The sequence below is a fragment of the Pelophylax lessonae genome, assembly GCF_965119305.1.
Source record: "Pelophylax lessonae genome assembly, chromosome: 7".
In the NCBI taxonomy this organism is placed as follows: domain Eukaryota; kingdom Metazoa; phylum Chordata; class Amphibia; order Anura; family Ranidae; genus Pelophylax; species Pelophylax lessonae.
Window position 1 is genome coordinate 276,164,775 of NC_138774.1, and position 21,316 is coordinate 276,186,090.

At 44.4% G+C, this 21,316-nt stretch overlaps 1 protein-coding gene across 1 annotated transcript in view; it reads left to right on the top strand.

Annotated features, from left to right (window-relative positions):
- LOC309559690 (torsin-1A-like) overlaps positions 1-21,316 on the top strand; it is a 102,049-nt gene that overhangs the window by 30,111 nt on the left and 50,622 nt on the right. Inside the window, exons 3-4 of the mRNA XM_082263096.1 lie at positions 3,166-3,341; positions 19,201-19,319. Coding sequence (XP_082119222.1) covers positions 3,166-3,341; positions 19,201-19,319 — 295 coding nt within the window. The remainder of the gene's footprint in view (positions 1-3,165; positions 3,342-19,200; positions 19,320-21,316) is intronic.

The window sequence follows — 21,316 nt, forward strand, 5'->3', positions numbered from 1 at the left end:
ATCTGTTCCAAAATGCGGGAGATGTGGTACAAATTTTTATCACGCTGGTTACAGGACCCCCTTTGAAGCTGTCTAAAATCTTCCCAGGCGTTAATCCCTCGTGCTGGAGGGTATGTCCCCAAGAAGTTTTGAGAAGACATTTCACTCTACATTTAAAAAAAACACTCTTTGGTCTATACAGATCACGCCCCTGCATTACTTATTTAACAATGTACCTTCATCTATGAAAGCCTACAAAAATAGTGTTACACCACACCTCCTAAACGCAGCAAAAAATTTGATTCCTTGCTTCAGGCAACAGGACTGTTTCACCATGATATGAGAATGGAAACCGGAGGTAGATAAGACTATGGAGTCAGAATGTTGGCTATATATGGTTAGAGATAACCAAGAGATGATTCTGGACATTTGGTCGAGGTGGATGTACTATTTCTTCTGAAATTGATACGTTTGTAAATGAAACCCTGACCTCCTATTCCCCCTGTCAGCAGATTGTTGGAATTAGGGTCTTCTCAAAACACTTTATTTTTGAGCTACTTGCCTAGCACACACTTGAGAGAGGCAGTTTGAGCTATTTGGCCACCTCATAGATCTTATGAGAAGTCATGTAGAATGAACCACTTTTGTTGTTTGGTTTTCCCTGGACTTTCTAATTTTCTTTTCTGGTCCTATTGCGGTTATAATTTTTCTTTCCTTACTTTTTCCTTTTTTGATGATAAAGTTTTGATGATAGATATGTGCAATCCCTGGCACATGATGTGTTGTTACAAGAGCACTTGTTAACCGATATTGTATATGCCTAAGGCCCCGTTCACACTGGGGCGATCCGACTTCCCGGGGCAACCTCACAGGTCACGGCACGCTGCTCGCACCACGACCTTGGAGCGGCCGGCATGGACTTCATAACATTAAAGTCAATGCAGGTCGCCCCAAAGAAGCTCCGGACCCTTTTTGTCGCTCGTAGAACGGGTCCACAGCTTCTCTATGCCAGGCGACCTACGGCGACCTGTCAGGCGAACAGGTCGCCCCAGTGTGAACGGGGTCTAAAGGTCCACAATATATTGTTTGGTATCTTTGTATAAAAGACACTATAATGTGTAAATAATGGATCACAGGACAAATTGGGGTTCTATTAGTAAAACTGGAGAGTGCAAAATCTGGTGCAGCTCTGCATAGAAACCAAAAAGCTTATTTTTTTTTTTTTTCAAAGCTTACTTGAACAAGCTGAAGTTAGAAGCTGATTGGCTACCATGCCCAGCTGCAGCAAATTTTTCACTCTACAATTTTAGTAAATCAACCCCATACTGTTATGGTTTTGTACTTTGTTACTATCTTTATTCTTACTTTTGTATTGTTTCTGTAAATCAAGCATCTAAAAACAATAAAAAACGACCATGCAAAAAGTAAAGACTGCAGATAAACAGCTGCAACATATATGTACAAACCCGATTCCAAAAAAGTTGGGACACTGTACAAATTGTGAATAAAAACAGAATGCAATGATGTGGAAGTTTCACATTTCAATATTTTATTCAGAATACAACATAGATGACATATCAAATGTTTCAACTGAGAAAATGTATCATTTTAAGGTAAAAATAAGTTTATTTTAAATTTCATGGTATCAACACATCTCAAAAAAGTTGGGACAAATTCATGTTTACCACTGTGTGGCATCCCTTCTTTTTATAACAGTCTGCAAATGTCTGGGGACTGAGGAGACAAGTTGCTCAAGTTTAGGAATAGGAATGTTGTCCCATTCTTGTCTAATACAGGTTTTTAGTTGCTCAACTGTCTTAGGTCTTCTTTGTAGCATCTTCCTATTTATGATGCGCCAAATGTTTTCTATGGGTGAAAGATCTGGACTGCAGGCTGGCCATTTCAGTCTTCCCTGAAAGAGACGACGTCTGGATGGGAGCATATGTTGTTCTAGATCTTGGATAGACCTTTCAGCATTGATGGTGCCTTTCCAGATGTGTAAGCTGCCCATGCCACACGCACTCATGCAACCCCATACCATCAGAGATGCAGGCTTCTGAACTGAGCGCTGATAACTTGGGTTGTCCTTGTCCTTTTTAGTCCGGATGACATGGCGTCCCAGTTTTCAGAAAAGAACTTCAAATTTTGATTCGTCTGACCACAGAACAGTTTTCCACTTTGCCACAGTCCATTTTAAATGAGCCTTGGCCCAGAGAAAACGCCTGCGCTTCTGGATCATGTTTAGATATGGCTTCTTTTTTGCCCTATAGAGTTTTAGTCGGCAACGGCGAATGGCACGGTGGATTGTGTTCACCGACAATGTTTTCTGGAAGTATTCCTGAGCCCATGTTGTGATTTCCATTACAGTAGCATTCCTGTATGTGATGCAGTGCCGTCTAAGGGCCCGAAGATCACCACCATCCAGTATGGTTTTCCGGCCTTGACCCTTACACACAGAGATTGTTCCAGATTCTCTGAATCTTTGGATGATATTATGCACTGTAGATGATGATAACTTCAAACTCTTTGCAATTTTTCTCTGAGAAACTCCTTTCTGATATTGCTCCACTATTTTTCGCTGCAGCATTGGGGGAATTGGTGATCCTCTGCCCATCTTGACTTCTGAGAGATACTGCCACTCTGAGAGGCTCTTTTTATACCCAATCATGTTGCCAATTGACCTAATAAGTTGCAAATTGGTCCTCCAGCTATTCCTTACATGTACATTTAACTTTTTCGGCCTCTTATTGCTACCTGTCCCAACTTTTTTGGAATGTGTAGCTCTCATGAAATCCACAATGGGCCAATATTTGGCATGACATTTCAAAATGTCTCACTTTCAACATTTGATATGTTATCTATATTACATTGTGAATAAAATATACGTTTATGAGATTTGTAAATTAGTCCATTCCTCTTTTACTCACAATTTGTACAGTGTCCCAACTTTTTTGGAATCGGGTGTGTAGAATGATTTGTTTCATCTTTTTGTATCACCAGGCCAGTCACCTAACTGGGTATATGTAAGGGTTTTCAACCACTTTAAACATTTGTAACTTTCTTTTAGGTAAATATTAAATCATTGGGTTTAGTTCTGCTTTAAGGGTCTTAGGAGGTCTGTAATCCATCACCCTATATATAATTTGTCTGATATGTTGATACCCAAGGTCCTTTTTAATTTTTCAGGATCAGATACAGTCATGGATTATTGGAAACGTCACCATCTGTCCTCGATCCATATTCATATTTGACCAGATGGACGAGATGCATCCGGGACTTATCAACATAATTAGGCCCTTTCTGGACTATTATGAGCAGATTGGTGGTGTGTCGTACCGTAAAGCTATCTTCATTTTTCTCAGGTATCACAGAAAGAAAAAAAAAACACTTCTTATTGTGGATTAATTTTCAATGTATGTACGATTAGCTACCTAAAGTGGAATTAAACGCACTTTACTTCCATCCTCTCTAACGGCCTGAGTGCCTCGCAGGCATCTTCTCCCCATGTTCCAGTCTTCAAGCATCTCCATTGGCCAGCACGACATGAAGTAACTCCTGTTCATGCGCAGTAGTCTGTCATCCCAGCACACAGTGCCAGTGATGTAAGCTGAGCTACACATGCGCAGCTCAGTTTACATAGTTACATAGTCTGTAAAGGTTGAAAAAAGACATCAGTTTATCCACTTCAACCTATGATGTGTGTGTGTGTTTGCTGTTAACCGTACATTGTATACCCCTGTATGTTGTGGTCTTTAAGGTGCCCTTCTAATAGTTTTTTGAAACTATCAATGCTCCCTGCTGATACCACTGCTTGTGGAAGAGAATTCCACATCCTTACTGCTCTGACAGTGAAGAACCCCTTACGTATTTTAATGTTAAACCATTTTTCCTCTACTTTTAGGTGAGTGGCCTCGTGTCTTATTGTATTCCCTTTCTCTAAAAAGTTTGTTCCTTATGCTAGGGTCGCCAGTACAGTATTTGTACATTGATATCATATCCCCCCTCAATCGTCTCTTCTCCAGAGAGAATAAGTTCAATGCTTGTAGTCTTTCCTCATAGCCAATGCCCTCCATTCCCCTAATTATTTTAGTTGCCCTTCTCTGGACTCTCTCCAGTTCCAGCACATCCTTCCTGAGGACCGGTGCCCAGAACTGGACAGCATACTCCAGATGTGGCCGGACCAGAGTCTTGTAGAGTGGTAGAATAATTTCTTTATTTCTGGAGTGAATCCCCTTTTTTATATATCCCAGTATTCTGTTGGCTTTGCTTGCAGCGGCTTGGCATTGCATGCCACTGCCAAGCCTGTTGTCCACCAGTACCCCCAGGTCCTTTTCCATCTTAGATTCACCTAGAGGTTTCCCCCCTAGTGAGTAGCTTGCTTTCGTGTTTCTGACGCCCAAGTGCATTACTTTACATTTTTCAACATTGAACCTCATCTGCCATGTAGTTGCCCACCCCATTATTTTGTTCAGGTCCGCTTGTAAAGTTTCCACATCCTGCATAGAAGATATTGGCATGCTTAGGTTAGTATCATCCGCAAATACTGAGATTGTACTAGATATCCCCTCCTCTAGATCATTTATGAATAAATTAAACAGGATTGGTCCCAGGACAGAACCTTGGGGGACTCCACTTTCCACACCCGCCCAATCTGAGTATTCCCCATTAATCACCACCCTCTGGACTCTTCCCTGGAGCCAGTTCTCTATCCAGGTACTCACCCTATGGTCCATACCTACATTCCTTAGTTTGTACAGTAAGCATTTGTGGGGAATGGTGTCAAAGGCCTTTGCAAAGTCCAGATACACCCCATGCTGCAGAAGTCTGCAAACAGGCAGGTAGGTATATTTTATCACAGAAGAGACATTGCATGTCTGTGGAAAACTGCTTTCAGTTCCTCTTTAAAGCAGATCAAAAGTCAAAGCTTGATTTTAGGTCCAATCTGCTACCACAATGCTGTTTCAAAACATATATTCTTAATGGAAGCCTTTGTTAAGGAAAGTGTAGGGATGCCACTGGTGTCGCAAACCAGTATGTGGACCCTGCTCCTCCTCTGTGCAACTTTTCTGAAGTTTAAGAGGTAACTGGTAGTCTGCAGGGGGACCCCTCCTGTGAGTTTGGGCTTAGCTGCTGGCTACCCTCAGGTCACTCAATGGGTACTTGCAAGCGGAGAGTCGGTGCCAAGGGGCAGAAGTGCATTTGATGTCTGCAAGTGCAGGGATGGCTCAGTGGAGACTCGGACTATGGATGCAGTAGGGGGCTGTAATGCAGTGAAATATGCAAGGGCAGCTGATGCTGTGGGCACTGTGGAGGCTGCAAGACAGCTGAGCAGAAATGGAGGCTGTGGGTGCAATGGAGGTGCATTGAAGACTGTGGATGACGCCAAGGAGCGTGCAGAGGCTGTGGGTGCAGGGGTAACTCGGGCTATGGGTGTAGCAGTGGCTAGGCTTTAATTGCTGGGCAGACCAGACTGGGGTTCTTTGCTAAGGCAATAAGCAAACAACTTTGAGAGCTCAGGGAGCTAAATTACACTATGGTTGAACAGTGATGTTATGTCTTGTTCAAGTTTAGATGGAAGGAGCTATTGCCAAAAAATTTGGGTAAAACCTGGAAATTTTTGCAGCTCTGGGAGATAAATGAAGCCCTAGCACTGGAAGCTGGCAGGTAAGTATCTGTGACAACTAGTGAGCTCTATTTCTGATGTAGCACCACCCCCGCAGGAGCTGCTGATTATGTTATTGGGTCTACACCCTGCCTAACAACCCTATAGAACTGGCTCGATCCCTCCTCAGGCACAACTGACCAGAATAGGACTGGACCTTCAAATGGATACACAGATTGGACTACAATACTTCAATATGCAACAGTGACTTATTACCTTCTTCAATGGTAGTCTTTCTGGGTGACACAATGGAACAGCACACAGGATTGTAATTAACCAAAGCTTAATTTACTGTATATCAAATTAAGCAAGTGAGATACAATGAAATACGGTTATTTTAAAGGGTTACTTAAATCGGCTTTAAAAAGATAAAAGAAATATCCCACACTACTCCCTCATTGATGCTAGACACAGTACAAGATAGATAGGCCTATCTGAGTCCCTTCGCCAAAGTCCTCTTCTTTCTTCTTCTTGAATCTTCGCTAGCAAGATAACTGCGCAGATATATTTGTAATCCGCATTAGGAATGAAGATCAAGAGAGAGAAAAAGAGCAGTGAGCTGTTGGTTGTCACCACAGGGTATCTGTGTAGCTGAGCAATAACTTCTGTGAGAGAGATGGGCCTCTGGCGACTCCTTTACAGATATTATTGTTTGTCTATGAATCTCCTGAGAGAGTATGCTGATCTACCCCGGGGTTTATCACCTTCTGTTACACTATAGTTATCTGTGGATAACGTTACTTCTTTTGGTAGATAAAGTCAGGTTTGGGCAAGTGCCCTCTCACCAACAGGATTTTCCCTTAGAACTCTCCACGGCTGTCTTAGTCTCATTTCTCTGTCCCCAGCCGCGCGAGGTGTTTGGGGTGGATGGCTCCGGTCTCTGCAAACAGCGATGGGACCTCTGGGAAGGGTCTCTTGCTTTGCATGGAACGTTTCAGCGTCGTCACTTCAGGCCCAGAGGCTTCGGCCTAGCATGCAGCATCAGCCCACAGCGCTGGCTTCCTGCTTGTCTCACTGTGTCTCTCCCAAGAGACTGAGCCTGGCTCCTCCCTTCCTTTATAAAGCTTCCCCCAGAAGGCTGTGCGGTGAAGCAGTGCATCCTGGTAGTCCAAGAGCACTATGGATGATGAAGTCTCTCAACTTCCTGAAAGGAAAATCACATCACAAGAAATTCCATAGTAGCTGCAGTGTGTCGTTTTGGCCACTAGATGGAGCCGAGTTCCTCTCAAATGTCAAACAATCATCTTTCAGGCATATTAAACACCGCTACACACTCCCCCCACTTAAGAAACTTTGGTCCCCAAAGAGGACAACAGCATGTACTCCAGTGCATATGTTGGCAGTACACAACAAAAACATTAACATATGCATAACAGGGAATTATCTTCCTTTTCATAAGCAGAATTCAAACTCAACAACTGCATATTACAACACAGGTTCGACATAGGAACCTCCCACCAATTGTCAGGGGAGGGAAGGTAATTCTGTTCACAGACCCCCGACACTTGGGTGGCTTGTACAGATGTGCCTGGGGGTGAGCTAGGGTTGTCCTCCACCAAATCTGCGGTGGAAGAACTAGGCTGATCAAGAGATCGTTTGGAAGTAAAGATAGCTTCTTCCGAGCATTCACCCAATTGGTCATAGGTCAGTCTTTTGGGTGGGTGAATGACTCTCCTGTCCCTCTGTTCTTTGGGAGGCACGATCTCAGAGGTACTAGGACCAGCCACTTCTGGGGATTCTTCAATGTCCTCCTCCTCATGTTCCAACACACAGGAATCTGATGTTTCAAGAGCGGTCAGTTCTTCTTCAGAGAAAGGTGCAACCTCCTCCTCAGGATCTTCATCATCAACTACTTCTTCTGGAAGCATGTGAAAAGGTATGAATTCGGGGGCTTCTGCCCGAAGGGTTCCTCTTTCAGCCAATTCGGATGAAGACAGGGAGGCAGGTGTGGGTTCTGGTAACTGAGATGACCACATCCAGTCAGGTACCTCCTCTTCATCTTCCAGATCTTCAGATGAAGAATTTCCCTCCCTCACATCTGGGAGTGTCGACTGAGATCTGGTGACTGGTCTGGATAGGCGGGAGGTCGAAGGGGTATCTGGCGAATCTACGACAGGAGGCATGCGAACTGCTTCAGAGAGAGGCAGTAGATGGTTCCTATGCCAAGTCTTCAATGGGCCCACACTTCCTTCAGGCCGAATTTGATACACAGGGAGGTTTGTTAGTTGCTTGCAGATAACATAAGGTTGGGATTTCCAGCGGTCTGCCAACTTGTGTTTTCCCGGGACACCCAAGTTCCTCAACAATACCCTGTCCCCGGGTTGCAAGTCTTGGATCCGAACTTTTAAGTCGAAATTCCTTTTATTCCTCAGTCCACGTTGATCAGATGTGGCCTGAGCTTTATCATAGGCCGATTTCAGACTCTTCCGCAGTCGGTCCACATATCCCTTGTGCGATGCTGAAGAGGTGTGATCGGGCGAGATGCCAAAGGCCAAATCCACTGGCAACCGAGCCTCTCGTCCAAACATTAGACGATAAGGGGAATATCCAGTAGCATCACTGACAGTACTGTTGTAGGCATGCACAATGGCAGCTACATGTTTGCCCCAATGCTGTTTCTTCTCTGAGCTCAAAGTCCCCAACATGTCCAAAAGAGTCCTGTTAAATCTTTCCGGCTGGGCATCCCCTTGTGGATGGTAGGGAGTAGTTCTAGTCTTTTGGATGCCTAACAGATCTAACAGTCTCTTGATCAGTCTGCTTTCAAAGTCTCTTCCCTGATCTGAATGGAGGCGTTGTGGTAACCCATAGTGTACAAAGAACTTTTCTACAAGAACTTTGGCTACCGTTGAGGCCTTCTGATCCTTTGTTGGGAATGCTTGGGCGTATCTGGTAAAATGGTCTGTTATCACAAGGACATTCCCTTGGCCACTCAGATCAGGCTCTAGGCAAAGGAAATCAATGCACACCAGTTCCATGGGTCCCTGGCTTTGCAGATGGCCCATTGGGGCTGCTTGACGTGGCAGAGTCTTCCTTTGTATACATCGGACACAAGAATGACAGTATCCTTCAACTTCGGCCCTCATACAGGGCCAGTAGAACCTGTCTCTGACAAGCTGAAAAGTTCTTTCAGGTCCCAGATGGCCATGATTATCATGAAGAGCAGCCAGAACTCTCTCCCTGTATTTAGCTGGTAAGAACAGTTGCCACTTCTCCTCCAGATCTTCAGATGGGCCTCTTCGGTAGGCCACCCCTTCTCGGATCTGTAACCGGGTCCACTCTCTATGCAACAGGCGGGCCCCCTGAGGAGAATCGGTTAGAAGCAACTCAGGGCGCTGGATCTCCAAGGCTTCCAAAAGAAGTTTTCCCAGAGGGTCTTCCAGCTGCTCCTTCCTCAAGTCCCTTTTGGATAGCCGGGGTAAATCTTCCCCTTCAACCTGGGTCCCCCTGCAATAGTATTTGGGTACCCTGACAGCCGAAACCCCAATCTCTTCGGCTCTTGATCCTCCTCTGGATCGAAGTTCAGTTCCCTGATATAGGGCACGCACCCCTTCTGGAGCCAAATGGGTCCATTCTTCATCAGGTTCGTGTGGTGCATGCAACCTTCTGGATAGGGCATCTGCATCCCTGTTCCCGATTCCTGGCCGATACTTCAGGCTGAAGTTGAAGCTAGAGAGGGCAGCCAACCATCTGTGTCCTGTGGCATCCAGCTTGGCTGTAGTCAACAGATAGGTAAGGGGATTATTATCCGTCTTGACAATGAATTCAGCTCCGTACAGGTAATCTTTCAATTTGTCAACCACTGCCCACTTCAAGGCCAAGAATTCAAGTTTGTGGGTAGGATAATTCCTTTCAGCAGGTAGTAGACTCCTGCTCACGTAGGCGACAGGTCGCAAGTGACCCTCATGTTCCTGGTAGAGTACCCCACCCAGCCCATCTCGGCTGGCATCGACATGCAGTTCATATGGTTTCATGGGGTCTGCATAGGCCAACACAGGGGCAGTGGTTAGATTCTTTTTCAGCTGAATGAAAGCCCCTTCACATTCTGGGGTCCACTGATCCTGGATGGATTCCTTAGCCTTCCGGGGTCCCATGGTGGACTTCGTCGGCTTGACCAGTTCAGGAACGTCATCTTCCTCGTTCTTTAGTAGCTCATTGAGGGGTCGGGCAATCTTGGCGAACCCCTCCACAAACCTCCTGTAATAGGAGCAAAAGCCCAGGAACGACCGAAGTTCGGTCACATTTGTAGGTCTCGGCCAGGAGGAGACAGCATCCAGCTTGTCCGGGTCGGTGGCTACCCCTTCTGCAGACACGATGTGGCCCAGGTAATGGACCGAGGATTGATAGAACTGACACTTCTCAGGAGAAAGTTTCAGGCCTTCTTCGTGTAGCCTCTTCAGGACCTTTTCCAACCTCTCCTCGTGTTCTTCCAAAGTCCTGCCAAACACGATAACATCATCCAAGTATACCAGTACCTCTATCAAATTCATATCCCCAACAGTCCTTTCCATCAGCCTCTGGAAAGTAGCAGGGGCTCCTGACAACCCCTGCGGCATGCGATTGAACTCAAAGAACCCCACGGGGGTTATGAAGGCTGTCTTCTCCCGGTCTTCAGGGTGCATGGGGATCTGATAGTACCCACTCTTTAAGTCCATCACACTGAACCACTTTGCCCCTGACAGGCTCTGTAGGGCGTCTTCAATTCGAGGAGTGGTATACTGGTCTGGGATGGTTCTTCTGTTCAGTGTTCGGTAGTCGATACAAAGCCTCAAAGATCCGTTTTTCTTCCGGACTACCACTATCGGAGAAGCATATGGGCTCCTGGATTCTCGAATAACCCCAGTCTTCTTGAGTTCCGCCAGCTGCTGACGTAGATCTTCTAAGTCACCCAAGGGAACTCGCCGGACTCTTTCTCGGAAAGGTTTGTCCTCACTCAGGCGGATCTTATGAGTGGCACTCCTGGCGCAGCCCACGTCAAACTCATCCTTAGAAAATATTCCTCGCCATCGAGCAAGTTGTGCCTTGGCCCTCTTCACCCATTCCGGTGGGAGGGCAGCGCTTCCAGAGCAGAGCTCTTCTATGACAACTTCACCACTTCCCTCCTCTTTAAGATCAGATGGGACAACTGGGGTAGCCGGGTTAACTTGGCCCAACAGCAATCTGGCCGGTACCTTCACCGGTGTAGTAGAGGTGTTTCTGACACTCACTAAAACCCTTCCACGGTTTTTCTGTAACACCTTCAAAGGGATCACTTCAGGGATTACTTCTATCCCTCTCTCCTCTTCCTGTGGACCTGATTCAAAGATGATAAAAGGGCCAGGCTGTTTCCATGTGAGTTTAACTGAAGCTTTCAGACAAGCCACCTCTCCTGGCTGCAAGACCTTTTCTGTTCTGTCCAACTTCCAGAGTCTTCCAACTCCTTCTGCAGGAGTCTCTTGCTCCAATACTAGTCGTTGATAGGCCTGCCGTAGCATGGGGTGAATCCTTGGCGCTGGAGAATCCTGTCCCTGGACCAGTTGTGTCAGGAGGCGCCTTACTAGGTCAGTGTTGGTCCCTACAATGAGAGAGCTTTTGTTGGCCCCTGGCGGACGAGGACAGACCACCGCTAGGGTGTCAAAGGTTTCAGCTTCACCAGCCACTGATGGGTCAAAGGTCAACTTGATTGGCAGATACCCGTCATAGGGAAAACTTTGAGTCCCGATACCCCATATCTCCAGATCTTCCAACTTCTGCAGAGGTAGATGGGTAAGGTGTTTATCATAGAAGTCTCTATACAGAAGAGTCACTTGGGCCCCAGTGTCGAGGAGGGCTCTTGTGTAAATTCCTTCTACCTGGACGGAGACCACAGGGGAAGGCCCGACCAAGTTAGTTGGGAATTCTCTTGAAGTGGCCTTGTTGTCTGATTCAGTTCTCTGCACCCAAGCTCTTTTCTTCTTTCTTTTTTTTCTTGGATTCAGTCCCCGCTGGGCACGGTGTGCATTGATTTTCCTCCCCCCAGTAGCCTGGAGTATAGAACGAGGGGCGTTGTACCTAGATCTTACTCCCTGACTCAGTTTCCCTGAACCAGTGAGCCTCCTGGAGTCCCTTGAAACTGGCGGGCACCCGGTTGACTCCTTCACCGGGGGCCCTCTGAAGTTTTCCGCTGGCTTGCGAGGTTTTGAGACAACCTTTCCTGGGCTGGGACATACTCCTCTAACATGACCTACTCCCCCACAGTTGAAACAAGTTAACAATCTTGTAGGTCTCGGTTCCGGATCTGCTCTAAGGTTAGCAGGTTCATCTGGCTTCTCTGATATGTTCCCATTAGGTAGAGTGGATGCCTGACTAGTCAGGATAGACACCATTTCTATCAACTGGGACACCTGGGTCTTTAGGAGTTCAACTTGCGAATCACCTTCTTCTACACTTATCACTCTGACTCGAGCAGTTGAGTCAAACTGCCGACTCTTCTTTTTGTTGTCCAACATGACCTCTTCCTCTCTGACCATTCGAATCAGGTCAGGGTATTCTAGAATGCCACTGTCTTGACGAGTTCGCAACAGTATGGCAATGGGATCTAAAGGTTGAGCCCCTCTCAGCACCTGCCGTGCACGAGTCTCATCTACCTTCCGGGGGTCTATCCCTTTCTTTAACAGGATCTGGTGGATGATCTTATCCAGGCGTCTAATAAATTCGGACAACTTCTCTTCCTCTTCTTGGTAACAGTGGTCTAACTGGTAAAGAAGTTCAGCCACGTTCTCCGTCCGACCAAATACATCTTGTAGAATGTCTAGATAATCCTGTGCAGTACAGTTCTTTTTGCTTAGCTTGAGATTACGTACGGCCTCTAGTGCAGGTCCCCTTAAACTTTCTGTGATTCTCTGTTTCTTATGCTGTTCTGGTACCTCCCACTCTTCCAAAGCCTGAGTGGCGGTATCTAACCACTCTTCAAACCCATCTTCTGTTGAAGGCACAGGCTGTTTCCCAGAGAATGTCCTGAGCTTCCTATATCCAGTCATCAGATAGTTTGGGGAGTCCTTACTACATTTTGCTACGATTTCCCCGAGAACAGCACACAGTTCTGAGCTAAAGGTAGACAAAGGTGGTGACTCTGGACTTCCTTCTTGGAAACCTTTTTCTTTGCTGGATCCCCCAGGAGTGGTGGATGAGGGACCTTCAGTAAGGACTTCTGGATGTATTAAAAAAAGTTCTGTTTGGTCAGTAGTCTTTACACTGGTTCCCTTAAAGTAATCGGGGACCCCCTTCCTCCACTCACACAATGCATACGTGTGTGGAACGGTGGTGTCTGTCTTTATGTCAGTCACCCAGAATTTCCTGTCTGTGGACAGTGCCCTTAAAACTGGGAGGAGTTTTTCCTCAGTCCAGACCTCTTCCTTGATTTCAACCACCAGGCCATTTTCCACTACGACATTCTCTTCCCTGCACCACTCGGCTGCAGCGGTAGGATCCATTTCTGCGTTGAGGGGGATTCTGTGGCTGAGAGGGTTGTGTTGCAGGACTGTAGAGATCCCGGACGAGCCCCCACGTGTAGCACCACCCCCGCAGGAGCTGCTGATTATGTTATTGGGTCTACACCCTGCCTAACAACCCTATAGAACTGGCTCGAACCCTCCTCAGGCACAACTGACCAGAATAGGACTGGACCTTCAAATGGATACACAGATTGGACTACAATACTTCAATATGCAACAGTGACTTATTACCTTCTTCAATGGTAGTCTTTCTGGGTGACACAATGGAACAGCACACAGGATTGTAATTAACCAAAGCTTAATTTACTGTATATCAAATTAAGCAAGTGAGATACAATGAAATACGGTTATTTTAAAGGGTTACTTAAATCGGCTTTAAAAAGATAAAAGAAATATCCCACACTACTCCCTCATTGATGCTAGACACAGTACAAGATAGATAGGCCTATCTGAGTCCCTTCCCCAAAGTCCTCTTCTTTCTTCTTCTTGAATCTTCGCTAGCAAGATAACTGCGCAGATATATTTGTAATCCGCATTAGGAATGAAGATCAAGAGAGAGAAAAAGAGCAGTGAGCTGTTGGTTGTCACCACAGGGTATCTGTGTAGCTGAGCAATAACTTCTGTGAGAGAGATGGGCCTCTGGCGACTCCTTTACAGATATTATTGTTTGTCTATGAATCTCCTGAGAGAGTATGCTGATCTACCCCGGGGTTTATCACCTTCTGTTACACTATAGTTATCTGTGGATAACGTTACTTCTTTTGGTAGATAAAGTCAGGTTTGGGCAAGTGCCCTCTCACCAACAGGATTTTCCCTTAGAACTCTCCACGGCTGTCTTAGTCTCATTTCTCTGTCCCCAGCCGCGCGAGGTGTTTGGGGTGGATGGCTCCGGTCTCTGCAAACAGCGATGGGACCTCTGGGAAGGGTCTCTTGCTTTGCATGGAACGTTTCAGCGTCGTCACTTCAGGCCCAGAGGCTTCGGCCTAGCATGCAGCATCAGCCCACAGCGCTGGCTTCCTGCTTGTCTCACTGTGTCTCTCCCAAGAGACTGAGCCTGGCTCCTCCCTTCCTTTATAAAGCTTCCCCCAGAAGGCTGTGCGGTGAAGCAGTGCATCCTGGTAGTCCAAGAGCACTATGGATGATGAAGTCTCTCAACTTCCTGAAAGGAAAATCACATCACAAGAAATTCCATAGTAGCTGCAGTGTGTCGTTTTGGCCACTAGATGGAGCCGAGTTCCTCTCAAATGTCAAACAATCATCTTTCAGGCATATTAAACACCGCTACACTGAAAACACTAAATGCTTGGCTGTCATACTGACCCTGTTTGTGTATTATCCTGTGACCTGGAGCATGTATGCAGATATGGACCTCTGAATACTCTCTGACTTCCCTAATCTGCATACTTGTTGCGCATTGGTGACTCAAAGTAACTGGTATTAAAGCCAGTGCATCAGCAAAAGAACTAGCCTTTTCAGGAGGCCAACAATAGCAGCTAATGTATTTTTTTAATAAAGGGTTTACTTTAATGAGAGCCTTCATATGCTTACCTGCTAAACAAAGAGGTCATAATCTTCTTCCAACCCTGTGCTGCCTTAAGCCCCGTACACACGCGTCGAAAATCGGCAGGGAATTTTCGTCCGACGACCGATCTGCCGATTTTCGGCTTGTTAGTATGATGCTTCCGACAACCAACTCCGAATTTTCGGCCGAAAAAAAATCTAGTGTGCAGGCTATAAAATTTTTGTCCGCCGTCAAAACACGGCCGATTTTCGTGCAGTCAGTACAGATTTCGACAGGGAAAAATCTAATGAGCGAGACTGGGCATGCTCAGAGAAGAAAGAACACAAAGAAAGCAAACCAACACATGACAACACTTCTGAAGTAGAATTTTGTCGGGCGAGAAAATTCGTGTGCAGTCTAGGAACATTCCAACCAACAAAACACAACTCTGGACAAAAGACGGACGATCGGTCGGCCGATAATCGTTGCGTGTGTATGGGGCTTTATTCAAGTTGTGGCTAGGAGTGGCAATGAATCTCAAACAAGAGCACAAAGAGATGTGTGCAGAGAGATCAATATCCAGTCCTAAGCCGTGCACCACCTAGAGGGCTACGGAGGAGAGGTCCGTTTGCTACCATATCATTACCTATCCCCAGTGTTGTTGACCCTTTAGGGTCCCTTTTTCTGGTAAGCAGGTTTTCATTGTGGTGGCGGACACGAGTTTTGGTGGTGGAAGTTCATTTGTTCACTTTATCAATTTATTCCACTTATGGTTGGATTCCAAACAATTTCTCACTTTATTTGGACTTTCAAGATTTATTTTTGTATATTCATTCATTTTTATACATTAATTACATAGTTACATAGTTAGTGAGGTTGAAAAAAGACATCAGTCCATCCAGTTCAACCTATGATGTGTGTGTGTGTGTGTGTGTGTGTGTGTGTAATTGTTTTATTCACCTGGACTTTTTATGGTTATTAATATATTTCTTATCAATATTTTTATCACTATTTGTGCAATATTTGTCACTTTTGTAAATTTTTCTACGTAATTTTTTGTATTTAATTTCTAGCACAACTTATGTTTTTAGATTTGCTTGTATAGTGTGTATCTCACTTTGAAGTTGCAGCTTTTGACTGGTTTATTTAGCGCAGTTTCTTTGTGAGAATATATATTAATAAATTAGGGAGTGGTGAATCGGTTGGTCTGCTGGGAGATGTAAGGACACCATCAACCAGTAGAAGGCCCCTCGATGATAGCCTTCCCTTCTTCAGAATAAATAAACATGTTCCATAGTGTCCAGTTGTGCGTGCCTGCCTCTCACTTTTGCCGGGTGGTCAAATCAAGGTTCTCCATCCAATTTAACTCCTCGACCTCCCTTAACCACAGCCCAATTGTTGGAGGCTGGTTCTGTTTCCAGGTGAGGGAATGCATGACTTGCCCGCATTCAGAAGGTGTCGAAGAATAGATTTCTTGTAGACCTTGCTGGGATTGGGGAAGCATGCAATAAGAAAAAGCTGGATCCTCTGGGACCCTGTAGTCAGTACATTTTTGGATTTTCTTATGGACCTCTTTCTAGAAACTCCCTAGCTTAGTACAGGACCAGAAGGTATGTAGCAGCATCCCACATTCCTCCTGACATCACCAGCACAGAGCGGAGGTGCCCTGGAAATACTTATGAAGTGGAGATGGGGTGCGGTACCACCGAATAAGGTTCCTGAAATTGGTTTCCTGCATTTTTGTGCAAATTGAGGATTTCAAGGCAAATCTATTTATTTGTTCTACCCGGGTCCGATTCCCCTTTTGTTAAGTAGGGTAGCAGAAAGTCACCAGGTATGACCAAAAGGGTGTACATTCCCAAAAGGAAAAAAAAAGATTGTTTATCTTGCAGTACACTAACCATTTTTTCATTAAGCATTATCCAGATTAATTTACGATTCATCAAAGATAGATAAACCACTGTGCCCTGCCAGGCTGTGGCTATCACTATCCTAGTGACTAGGAACATCCACTAAATCAATGTCTGAGTATGCCTGGCAAGATTATCAACTGGTTCATTAGGAGTGAATATTACTAGGGTTGCACAATAGTGATTTTATCAGGGAGTGCACTCGCATCCAGAATTGGCAGACCTTGGGACAGGTCAACCATGTCTATGTGTGTAATATTGTTCCCACCTAACCACACCCTTAGAAGCAAGAGGAAGAAAACCTCTTGTGCATTTTAGAGAGCTGCTCGGGAAGTACCATCTAGAAAAAACCTTATAACCAGCTTCAATCAAAGTTGCATTTATAATGTCTTTGTGGATGTGAAAGGTCCAAGCCCTCCATTCCTCTTCATTAATTTGCTCATCCAGGTCTCTTTCCCACGCAAATTGGTACGACAATTTATTAGGTGTAGTAACAAACATCTTATAAAGTGTCGATATGCTACCTCCCTCACTTTCGGAAGTGAGTGTAAATTATGCAAGATTTGTTGCAATCTAAACAGGGTGGCATCCCAAGTTGCTGAGTAAATAAGAAGATGAATGAATACCCTAATGATCAAAATAATGTCCTATGTGATATAGGCCTTTATTCAACCATCAAGGGAACTGGTGGGGCTGTAGGCCAAGTCGGAATGCAGGATTATTAAATAGTGGGGGCAATGGCATGTGGCGAGGTTGAAGATGTTCTCTCTAAAGCCCCGTACACACATACCGATCGTCGGCATACAAATGTTCGTCTTTTCTCCCCGGGATGTCGGTGTCTGTTGAAAAGTGCAAAGACAGCACAAGGACAGCACAAGAATTTTGTCTGCAGACTTCAGCTGACTGCAGAAGTGATGTCATGTAATGGTTAACTTTCCCTGTGTTTTTTATTTTCTGAGCATGCCCAGTCTTGCAAATCTGCGGTCTGTCGGCCGAATTCTGTACTGACAGGCGAACAATCGTCCGTTCTGGTGTCCGCAGACAAAAATTTTCATGTTTGCACGAAAGACTTTTGTCCGCGGATTGTGCGCAGACATCTGTCGGAGGCACCATACTAACACGCGTACAATCGGCAGATCTTTCGTCCGCCGACGTTTGTATGCCGACGATCGGTACGTGTGTACGGGCCTTTACAGGAGGAATCCCACAAGTTCAAATAATGAGACTTTAGGGAGTTTAGACACCCACATTACTAATTCCAATGGTAGGGAAGCACAAACTTGTGCATCTAAAGATACCCAATCTAGCTTGTTGAAAACAGAGTCAATTTGTGTCAATTGGGTTAGTTGGTCGGCGTTATAATACTTTGTAAAATACAGGACTACCAACTTTCCCAATTCTTTGGTAGCATATAGAGTATGGCCTACCAACCTACTGCCTCTGGATCTCCAGATAAATTTCATTATCCTGGTTTGAAACCTATTAAGGGCATTAACAAGTACTGGTATAGGCAGAGTTCCAAAATAGTATAAAAAGTAACGACATTTTAACCAACTTTATCCTACCCATCCAAGACAAGGAGGTTTATTTACTAAAGCTGGAGCGTGCAAAATCAGGCTCACTTCTGCATATAAACCAATCAGCTTCTAACCTGAGCTTGTTCAATTAAGCTTTGGCAATAAAACCTGGAAGCTGATTGGTTTCTATGCAGAAGTGAGCCTGATTTTCAACTCTTCAGCTTTAGTAAATAAACCCCAAGGAGTTAGTTGATCATGTTTCAACTTCCTCCATTAGTTTGTCAAGCAGAGTCTGGTAATTGCACCTATAGAGAGATGTTATGTGTGGGGTCAGCCTAATATCCAGACAAGGTAAAAAGACTGATTGCCAGGAGAATGTATACTGGGACCTAAATCTCCGTAAGGTATGTTCATTCAAATTAATATTCATTGCCTCTGACCTATCCCAAATTACTAAGAGGCCAGAGACCTTTCCAAAGCAGCTTAGAATGGAGAATAAGTTCAGGGGAGTAGTATGTGGGGAAGTAATAGACCTCTTTTCACTTTTCTATATCAAGGATAATGGGATCAGATCGGAGAGCAATAGCTTAAGTTTCAGTAGCGTTAATAAATAGGAGGTAGAAACCCCTGTCTGGTTCCCAAAGCCATGGCAGTAGAGTCAGATTTGTAGCCCTTTATTGATATTTGGGCTGTTGGAAAGCTATATAGAGTATGTAGAAAAGAGAGGCATTTGGGACCAAAGTTCCATCTGGACAAAATTTGCAAGCGGTAGATCCAGGAAACTGTGTCAGATGTTTTGCGTATATCTAATAATAATAACATTCTCTTCCAAGGCTTTTCCCCATCCCAAATCAAATCTATAGACCTCAGAATTTGGTCTGCCGCCTGGCTATGTAGAAGGAAACCTACTTTGTCTACATACATGGATATAATGCGGCCTATAAAGCCTTTCAGTCTAATAGTGTATATCATGGTTCACAATTTTAGATTGCAGTTTTAAAGAGATTTGTCTATAATTTGGGATATCACTGGAGCCTGTTTGCAGCTTCTCCAGAAAAGAATCTGTCACTTTGTCCACTCGTCTGTTTTTTTTTTTTTTCTAGGTTTGGCTATATTAGGATAAAAAACACTGCATTACATATTTTTCCTTTGTTTCTGTTAGCAATGCAGGGCGCGATGTGATCAACAGAGTGGTGCTGGAATCCAAAAAGAGGAGAGAGGATCTAGAGCTGCAGGATCTGGAGTCTGTGCTTTCTGTGGAAGTATTCAACAACAAAGATAGTAAGTGATTTTAGATCAGGGCTGAACATTTGAATGTAGAATTTGGTCAGTTCAGTCTGATTTGTATCGGTGACCAGGCTGTCTCCTGGGATTTGTTCTGCCCTGCACTGGAGGCTGCAGGCAAAGCATACAATTCAGTAATAAATAAGTTGGATAGCTATTTTGTGCTCGCTGCTTTTTGTATTTGGAGGCTGTGTTTGAAAAAGAAGTGTTCCACAAGGATGTGAGCCTAAGCGTGTGCATGAAGATAGGAAGTGGCTAAAGAGACACAGGGGATGTATTCTGGAACATTGGTTTGCTTTTTCTTTCAGGAGATAGTATGGAAAACCCAGTATAACTCCTTCCAGTATGCCTCAGTTTCATATCAAGATTCTTTGTTGCAACTCTCTGCAGCTTTGCCCTGGGGACAGCACAAGAACACTGCCAGGAAGAAGAAGCAGGACTGGCCTGTAATGTTGCCTTCTAAGCACTGGACTTTGCATTAGATGCTTACCTAGGCTGTCAGACCACAGCTGTGGCTTACATCAACTATCAGGGATGATCCAGAAATCTCTCCGCTCAAAGAGAAGATCTGATTCTGGATTGGGTGGAACTACATGTTCCAGCTTTGACTGCCATGTACACATTCCTAGTGTTGAAAATTGGCAGGTGGACTTCCATAGTCATCATTGTCAGAATTCCAGAGAATAGTCTTTTTCACCTCAGGATGTTTCTGGACTTTGGTTGCACATGGGGGGCATGGGGCATGGACCTCTTGGCTTCCAGGTTCAACAACAACCAGAACCGGTTTGTTTCAAATTCCACTTATCCTATATAGCCTTCGCATTGGATGGTCTGGTGACTCTGTGGGATCATTTAAAGTGGTTGAAAACCCCAAAAAAAAGCCTTTTATTGCAGCTCACCAGTCATTACAAGTAATGCTTGAATTAGTTTTCTTTTAGGCTTTCTTCACTTTCTTTTCACCTGGTGTTCTGGCTAGTAAGTCTGTTTTTTTTTTTTTTTAAAAAAGCTCTCTTGCAGATGTAGCAATTACAGGCATGAGACAAACTATTTACCACTGACAGGGGTGCTTACATCAAACAGCTTTTATTTGTTAATGTAAAACCCTTATCCCAAAAGAAAAAAAAGAGATGCTGTAACTGTGTGTTTAGTAAGGTATTTAGTAAGAGGCATGGTGAGTTTTTTTAAGTTGTAATTTTTTGCCAATTTTTGGGGGAAAATGATGAAAGTAAATTTATACACACATATATATATGTATATGTATATATATATATATATATATATATATATATATATATATATATATATATATTTACAAGTTACATTTTAACAAGTTAAATCTCACACACAGCATAGGCATGCCTATATTTACACCATAAAACACATTCTGCTATGCCTCCTGAGTACACCACATGTGTGAGACTTTTTCATAGCCTAACTGCATAGAAAGACTCAAAATCCAAGGAGCACCTTCAGGCATTCCAGTAACATAAATTACGCATCTAATTTCCTGACTACCAGTCACATTTTTTGAGGACCCGGAGCACCTGGATAGTGGAAACACCAACAAAATGACCACATTTTGGAAAAAAAACACCCCAAGGTATTTTCTAAAACGCATAATGAGTATTTGGAAATGTAATTTTTTTGCCACAAGTTTTTGGAAAATGTGGAAAGAAAATGAATTTTGTTTTTTTTTTTTTTTGTTTTTTTTTTACACAATGCTGTCAGTTAATAAGACAGCATAAACATACTTAGAATTACACCCCAAAACACATTCTTCTACTCTCCTGAGTATGGGGATTCCACACGTGTGAGATTTTTTCACAGCCTAGCTACACAGAGAGACCCAAAACCCAAGGAGTACCTTAAGGCTTTCCAGGGGCATAAATTACGCATCTAATTTTCTGATTGCCTATCACACTTTTGGAGGCCCTGCAGCACCAGGACAGTGGAAAAAATTGGGAACACTGGATCTGTTGACACTGGCACTAGTA